Below are 8,282 nucleotides of genomic sequence, written 5' to 3'. Positions count from 1 at the left end.
TATATTAGAAATTCTATCGTTTTTCTGTCTTCTAGTCCTAATTGCAGATATTCATTGGATTTGGATTTAACCCTCTCATCTGAAGTAAGTTTTCTTTTTTACTTGATTTTAATGTGCATATGTTTCCTTTTCATTATTATCAAACACCTCTTTCATATGTACAAACATATATAAACACGATTTAATTGAAGGATTCTGTGTACTAGAGAGAGAGAGAGAGAGAGAGAGAGAGAGAGAGAGAGAGAGAGAGACAGAGAGAGAGAGAGAGACAGACAGACAGACAGACAGACAGACAGACAGAGGATTTACATTTGTTTTACCACAGATATTGGACAGCACCCGATTAATATCAAGTAATATCTCTCTCTCTCTCTCTCTCTCTCTCATAAAAATCTCTCTCCCCCGCTGTGTGTGCCAGATTTGTTCTCTCTCTCTCTCTGAGATATTTTTCTGTCTGTCTGTCTGTATGTCTCTCTCTTCTCTCTCTCTCTCTCTCTCTGTCTCTCTCTCTTTGTCTGTCTGTCTGTCTGTCTGTCTGTCTGTCTCTCTCTCTCTCTCTCTCTCTCTCTCTCTCTCTCTCTCTCTCTCTCTCTCTCTCTCTCTCTCTCTCTCTCTCTCTCTCTCTCTTCAGAATATTTTACAATATTTTACAGTATGTACTTTATTCTCTATAGAAGGATGGCTGGAGAAAACCCGAGACGTTTTGATTTGAGAAGTAAGAAGACACCTGAGGTAATAGTCATAAATTGTGATTTACTCAATGCCACAAAACAAGCCTTTGCTAATTATAGCCATAACGCCTATACTAAAATCAAAATGTAAAAAAGGGCTCAATAAAAGATATACGGTAACTGATTTAAAAGATTTACACATCCAAACAAAAGCTAAAATGATATATTTTTGTGCGCCTTGTACTTATTTCACTGAAAGGTTAAAAATTATTCGATACCCAATTAAATAAATTCAAAGCCCAGATTCATTCCATCTCTCCCAATTAGCTCTTTAGCTCTCTCTCTCTCTCTCTCTCTCTCTCTCTCTCTCTCTCTCTCTCTCTCTCTCTCTCTCTCTCTCTCTCTCTCTTACGAGTTTTATTTAATTATGACGTGATGTTTAGAAGCACACTAGCTTACTTCAATTTGATCAAATTTATTAGAACATGTATTAGACATCTTAAATTTTCTTATGATCTATAAAATGAAAAATAGGTATGTATTTGCACTAAAAACAAATTGTGTCAGTTGCAATAGATGAATATGTTTCTACTACAGTTCATTCATAAATTTCCAATTAGGCAGGAAATGGATATTGGAGTTGGAGCCTTTATCACATTATCGTCTAACCATGTTGTGTACATATGGGAAATATCAGTGAAGTCCTCACATAGTCTGTTGTCAGTGTACGTCTCCAATTTCATGTCACGTATACGTAGATTATGGTGGTTGGTCTTTTGTCAGTGCAATGATCATGTATGATGTATATCAAACAATTAATTCTTTTTATACAGAATATTGTGATAAAATGCATAGAATGTGTGGGGGGAGGGGGGGGGGGGTACCCACATTTCTGTGAAAATGGAGTGTTTGGTATTGGAGCCTTCAGCTTAAAATTCGCTAAAAATAATGTGGGAATCCCCTCCCCCAAATCTGTTTGCGTTGAGAACCCGGACTGGGTCGTTTTGCTGTGACACAAATATTTTATCCTGCACATTCACCGAGATGCTGTAAAACACATTTGTGTCAGCTCGGTGTGGACGTTTCTGATGTACAGACACTGATAAGTTGAATCAAAATGCACATTAACTTCTCTAGTTACACATAATGTGAGTTGCGCCACGTTTCTCTTAATACACGTTTTATCAAAGGTAAATAATTTTGCTTTCTTATAGTGCCATCAAAATTATTTGTTCCAGTGTCTGTATCAGTGATAACACTACGAATGGATTTTGTACTCATAACCATCAGGCACAAAGCATGAGGGAGGGGTCAGCCCCCCTCCCCCTCTTTTTCTCGCAGCAAACATAGTTTTTCTTAAATTTACAAGTATCAGGAAGCTGCCGCCCCCGCCCTCACATTTTTGGTAGAGTTTAAGGAATTGAAATGAAATAAGGAAACATTTTAAAATTTGGGGGAAATTTTTTTTTGGCCTAGGTAAGATTTTCTGGTATCAGGAGAAAACGTACCCAGGAGAAAACGTACCCAATCTCTACTTATATAGAGTTTTATAGATATATGAATTTAATACTTTATAATTGTAAAGGGGTTGGACATATTAAATAATTTTCAAATGCTACTTTTATGCATATATCAATGCATAGAAATATATTCATTTTTGAAATGAAATAAGGAAACATTTTAAAATTTGGGGGAAATTTTTTTTTGGCCTAGGTAAGATTTTCTGGTATCAGGAGAAAACGTACCCAGGAGAAAACGTACCCAATCTCTACTTATATAGAGTTTTATAGATATATGAATTTAATACTTTATAATTGTAAAGGGGTTGGACATATTAAATAATTTTCAAATGCTACTTTTATGCATATATCAATGCATAGAAATATATTCATTTTATGAATAATATCTTTATAATAATTGTAGCAACTTTTATTTGAGTACGTAATAATTACCTGTCATAAAGTGTTATCAGTCTACTTCTTTTAATTATCCATTTATCGGTAGCCTTACCAATTTGAGTTTCTCTATGCGAGATCCCCTGATTTTAATTATAGTGATAATCAATTAAATACCTGAGCAGTTAATTTATTAAATATGTAATATTATGTATTGCCTCCCCGCGCAGGAGGTAGAAATATTCACACTCCACACATTATACATGTCAGTGGCTTCGGAAGCAAATTGACTGTTCAATGCTACATTTCGTAGTAGTTTCCATACATATGAATCAAACAAATATTTAAAAGACTTCAGTAGACTTGGTTTTATTAAGCAACTTTCAGTTTGTTCTATAGATAAATTTCAAAAAAATGTTTAAAGTAACGCGATATCGACTTCTTGACATACTCATCATTTAGTTCTCCAAATGAGATTGCAATAAAAACTTATCATTTAACGGTTTCGTTTATGGTGTATTAATTGTCGACTAATTAAACTGCTCAGGCCATGTTCGTGTATGTGTATGTTACAAATTATTGTCTTAATAATTTAAGTACGTGACTATGCATTTAAAAACAACAACAACAAATGATACAAATGTTCATTGTATATTTTATTTTGTTTCATTTAAGAATATCAATGAAAACCATTATTTATTATTTTGGAGAAAACGTACCCGGGTACGTTTTCTCCTGGAGAAAACGTACCCTATAAATTGGGTACGTTTTCTCCTGGGTACGTTTTCTCCAGCATTCGATTTTCTTTGGGGTATACTACGCCCCCCCCCCCCACCCCCCTCCCCCCCCCGGCCGATTAGGCATGATTTTGGGAATAGGCTTTTTTTTGGCTGGTCAAGATTTCTGATGATTAGTCTAGCCTTCCCCCTCAATTTTCAATTCACTTCCGACGCCACTGGTACTATTACAGTCCAATAAATTAAAATGATGTATTGTTGAGGCTCCAGCGGGTTTGAATTTTTATTCTTAATATTTTAATTTTCAATTGAACAATTGCTAAAAATCATATAAATATCAGTAACAAGGAATCATTCTTTGAATATTATGAGATGATTATTTCGGTCGGGGCGTGATCAAATCTATCATAAATCCCTTCGGGCCCCCACCCCGTGACCCCCTTTAGATCCCTCTTTTTGTTTAAGATGTGATGTCCATAACCCGGATAAACATTAATTTTATGACTGTTTTAAATTTCATTTTTCAAAATCAAATCTTCTTATGTATAATATTTAATTAACGTAGTAAAATAGGCGATAAAAATGCCGAAATCGCACGTTCCGTAAAAGCTGAAGGCACGAATTGTATAGACACCACTTTATAGAAAGAAGACGAGGCGCGTGAAAGCGAACAGTAGACCTTAGTGAGTTAAACCGTAAAATATGGGATTTATTCGATCACCACTGATAAATGTGATACAGGAAAACTTTATTACTAGGCCGAATATAAAGCATTGATATTTATGGATGATATCTGAATCATGCTCAAAAGGTAAATTTATGTATATAAATAGTTTATCGCTCGACCCACAGGCACCTGAATTTTTATCAGGCGCTTTTAAAATACAAAATAAAAAAAATTCTATCCCTACCATAAAAAGCAGGTGCCTGTGCTCGACCGAGCCGTTGAAACAATTCCTCGTGAAACATATACCATGTATACTGGGCCCACACTGTGGCCACAGGGCTTTTGTGTTCGACAATTTAATTTGTCTGTCCGAAGTAGACAAGGCCTATTCAACAAATTTGGGCACGCAGTGCCTGTGACCTGCAAATGTGTTCTGCCCTTGAGCTTTGGTCATTTTTGCATGGGCCTCTGCATTTTTATCAATAAGCCATAATATGTATGGCAAGAGAGATTTATTATTTTCTTAGAAGGGGTATCAACAGTGTCAGATTGCTCTTAGGAATTGCAGTCAGAGTTATTTGCCCCTATTTAACGTGATTGTGACAGAGTTCATGTCGGTTTAGTATTATTGTAGCAGGTCAGTGCCGGCCCGTATAGGTTTTTATCAGTACTTCGCGTTGTGTTTATTTTTTGTTTTGTGACTGAATTTGACCTCTACATTAAGAATTAAACTTTACTAAATTATAGATAAGGTATGAAAAAGACTTTACTAACCAGATATAATAAACCAAACTCAAAGTAAATGAAAACCAAGATTAACAACCCTTTATAAATTTATTATAACAAAAAAAGAACACAACTCAAAAGCAAGTACTTAAAATCCCCCAACCTAAAACCTAACTTTAACAGAGACCTCAAATAGACAGACGAGGACTCAGGAGAAAAGTAGCTAGCGAAACCAGCCGTCTCCTTCCCTCTCTCTCTCAGGAGAAAAGTAGCTAGCGAAACCAGCCGTCTCCCTCATCAAATAAGGACTTACACAGCTTTATATATGGGACAGAACAATAGACAACTGTCATTAACGTTATTGGCTATTCTACTACAGTTATTGCCGACATCAAAGAGATGCCGCGGACATTATTCTCCAATATACCACGAACGTCATCAGTAAATTATCAGATCAGAAATACCTATTTGTCTCGCACTGATCATGAAAGTACAAATTCAAACCGTAATTTTTTGTTAAACCATGTCAATTTCACGTGTTAGTTCCAGTCAAAAGGATGTGTATTGCCTCAAATGTTTATTTTTAAGAGACCAATGCGGCTGTTCCTAGGACCTCCCTAACACATTTTCACTGCATGTTTTTACATAAAATATATCACGTGTAGTAGTACTTAATAATCGTATTAAATGCCCTTAAATATTAGGAACATGATTCAAAGATATTTTATAAATAAGTGAAGAGTATTAAAAATCCGAAGAAAACGTCTGTCGTCTGCATGCGATTCCTTTGATCGATACACATGTAAACATTACTAACAAAACCGTTGGGGTTACACGGAACAGCCGTCAAAATGACTTAGATCGTCTCTCTATAGAAGAAACGATCTGTAGAAATACTGGGCTGTTAGTAGAATAGAAATAAAGTTCTTGTTATCGTGAATGTTGCAGGATAACCTCCTCGGTGTCGAAATGTTGTTTGAAATATAAAAGCCTCGGCTAACGCCTCGGCTAACGCCTCGGCTTTTATATTTCAAAACAACATTTCTCGACCTCGGAGGTTATTCTGCAACATTCACGAAAACTCGTACTTTATTTCTTAATCGTATAAAGTGGGCGTTACCAAAGTAATAGAATAAATCGCATCGGGATCGGAATACTAAATAATAACAAATAGAAACGAAATCCCGATCTACCACATTATAATAGATAAAACGTTCTATCGTTAAAATTACAGATGTCCTACGGATCAGGTTTAAAGATAGAATTCATCCCATATACTTGATTCATACTAGGAAATTTAAAAAAATAGTATCAAATAGACAAATACCTACAATGTTGCTCTTTTATAATCCCATTTGCCTTTTACAACATCAAGTTTGAAAATTTTCTGTTTACGGTCACCATGTTGAAGATAAATCCGAGATATTCTGAGTGGGATTTCCAATGGGCAGGCAAATTCAAACATTTATATAAACGAAATGCCTTGGTACGACCCATTAAATGGATATTTTGTGGACTCAATGCATATGCATGATCAAAAAGGTACTAAGTAAAGTAAAAAGAAATATATTTTTCCCCTGTAGGTTACAGCGAAGTACATTGATATTGTTATAAAGTGAAAAATCAAGGTCTAGTATATATTATAAATTCATGAAACTTTGTAGTGTTTTGAACTGCAAGTCTGCAACGATGTCTATATATAGATAATGGGATGAGGTAATGTCAAACATCGAAGACTACGAATATTTAAGAAACTGTTTTTATTACGAGTGTTACCGTTAGTTTTGTAATCAAAGTTTGCTGAATCTTCCTGGAAATAAACATAGGTTGTAAATTTACTTTGTATAAAAACTTTCTTCATGGTTACTCAGTGTGAAACATTCTTTATCTTACTAGGACGAATTTGTCTGCCATTGTTCTATTTTTCCACTAAGCATCCGCCTGCATTGCCTTTCCTTTTCAGTACATCTAAATTTATAAGTGATCATTCGTTCGCATTTCAAAATATTTAATGCTCGTATTCTCGGACTCCATGCTAGGAAATTTAGTTGGTTAGATTCGTCATTCTTATACATGTACATATTGTCGACAGCACGCGGCCAAAGAAATTTTCACAATCGTTTTATAAAACGCTTTAAAGTTATACCGATATAGGATATACATGTAATTTTTTTTGTAATCCCCATGTAGTATAGATTCAAGTCTATTAAAATCATGATCCCGGGGATATGGTGGGGTAAATACAATGGTGGTGGCCCGGGGGTCAAATTTTTACATAGGAAAGAAAAATCTTTAAAAATCTTCTTCTCGGAAAATGATCAGCCAGAAAAGCAATTACTTGTGTTGGAGCATTCAGAGAGGGAGGGTAAGATTTTTTTTAGATGGAGGTTTTGTGAGCCTCCTCTATTGTTAGTGGTCAGCTTGCATGTGATGTCTATAATGATTTTGGTGGATTTGACTCGCACCACGTAGCGACAGAATTTGAAATATTTGTGTAGGATTTTTGTTTCATTATCATGATAGAAATATCTTATTTGCAATTACAAAATATACAATAAATAGAACTAAACCTATGGCAATCGTAAACGTATATGTCCATGTGTCAAATTCCCAACAAGTATGAATATACATTAGTTTAAGAATATTGATGATGTTTGAGGTGACACAAGCAATGGTGTATAATCGTAAAATGGTTACATGTATTCATACTTTTTATGCAACATCCTGTCCATGACATCAAATAATGAGGCTTTCACAAGAACCATCTAGTATTGACCGCCAAAATATTAAATAATTATGAGATTCAATAGAAAAACATGGTGTGGTTCTTTAGCTGTCTGTTTTGTATTTTAGGAAGTTTGGAAGTCAGCGTGTTTTTACAAGCTGTTAAGAGTATGAAAAAAGTGTAAAAACAAATGACGGAATATTTCCTTTTAAAAGTGAATTCCGGGGGTACTACAATTATAATAATTTAAGATCTTTTTTTTTCTTTTTGAAATTAGCTTTAAAGAGACATTAAATTAATTCTCCTCATCTTGGTTGTTTTCCCTTTTAAACACAGTTATATAAAATAATAGAAGCCATGCATATACTGAAAGATTGAATCTATTTACTGCAATAATAAGGTCTTAATCGTGTGTTAAAGATTTTTCCAGAATTCAAAATTTATATCTTTAAAATTTTGTTAACACCACAAGTCAAATCTGTAGAAATTCTTAATCTGTTCTCCTCCCTTGCGGAAAACTCACGCTGATATGTTTACAGTGGATGTGCTCAGATGTTGATCAAAAGGCTGAGCTAGCAATATTTACTGTTTGGACCGTCTGAAATGATTAATTTAATGGTAACGTTAAATTAAGAATTTTTCAAATTTTACAGAGCATTATTTTAAAATTTTCATAATTCATAAAAAAACTGTCATTTCATGATATTTGCGCAAAATAAGCTCTAGCTTCTCTTTTATATATAAATATTTCATCTCCATAATTTCTGGAAATGCTAAGGAATATATGAGATCACTCTCTACAATCGAACCATACATTCTGCTAAAGAAACAGAAATTTGCAAGATTGAGATCATAAATGTG

General features: G+C 34.4%; 1 protein-coding gene across 1 annotated transcript in view; it reads left to right on the top strand.

Moving 5' to 3' along the window:
* Positions 1–4,102: 4,102 nt before the first annotated feature.
* LOC117692695 (histone-lysine N-methyltransferase set-1-like) overlaps positions 4,103–8,282 on the top strand; it is a gene marked incomplete at its 5' end in the record, with an annotated part of 69,945 nt that continues 65,765 nt past the window's right edge. The window contains one exon of the mRNA XM_066071520.1: positions 4,103–4,114. Coding sequence (XP_065927592.1) covers positions 4,103–4,114 — 12 coding nt within the window. The remainder of the gene's footprint in view (positions 4,115–8,282) is intronic.

Source organism: Magallana gigas, chromosome 9 (genome assembly GCF_963853765.1).
Source record: "Magallana gigas chromosome 9, xbMagGiga1.1, whole genome shotgun sequence".
In the NCBI taxonomy this organism is placed as follows: Eukaryota; Metazoa; Mollusca; class Bivalvia; order Ostreida; family Ostreidae; genus Magallana; species Magallana gigas.
The sequence above is the reverse complement of the archived record's forward strand: the minus strand, read 5'-3'. Positions and strand labels throughout refer to the sequence as shown.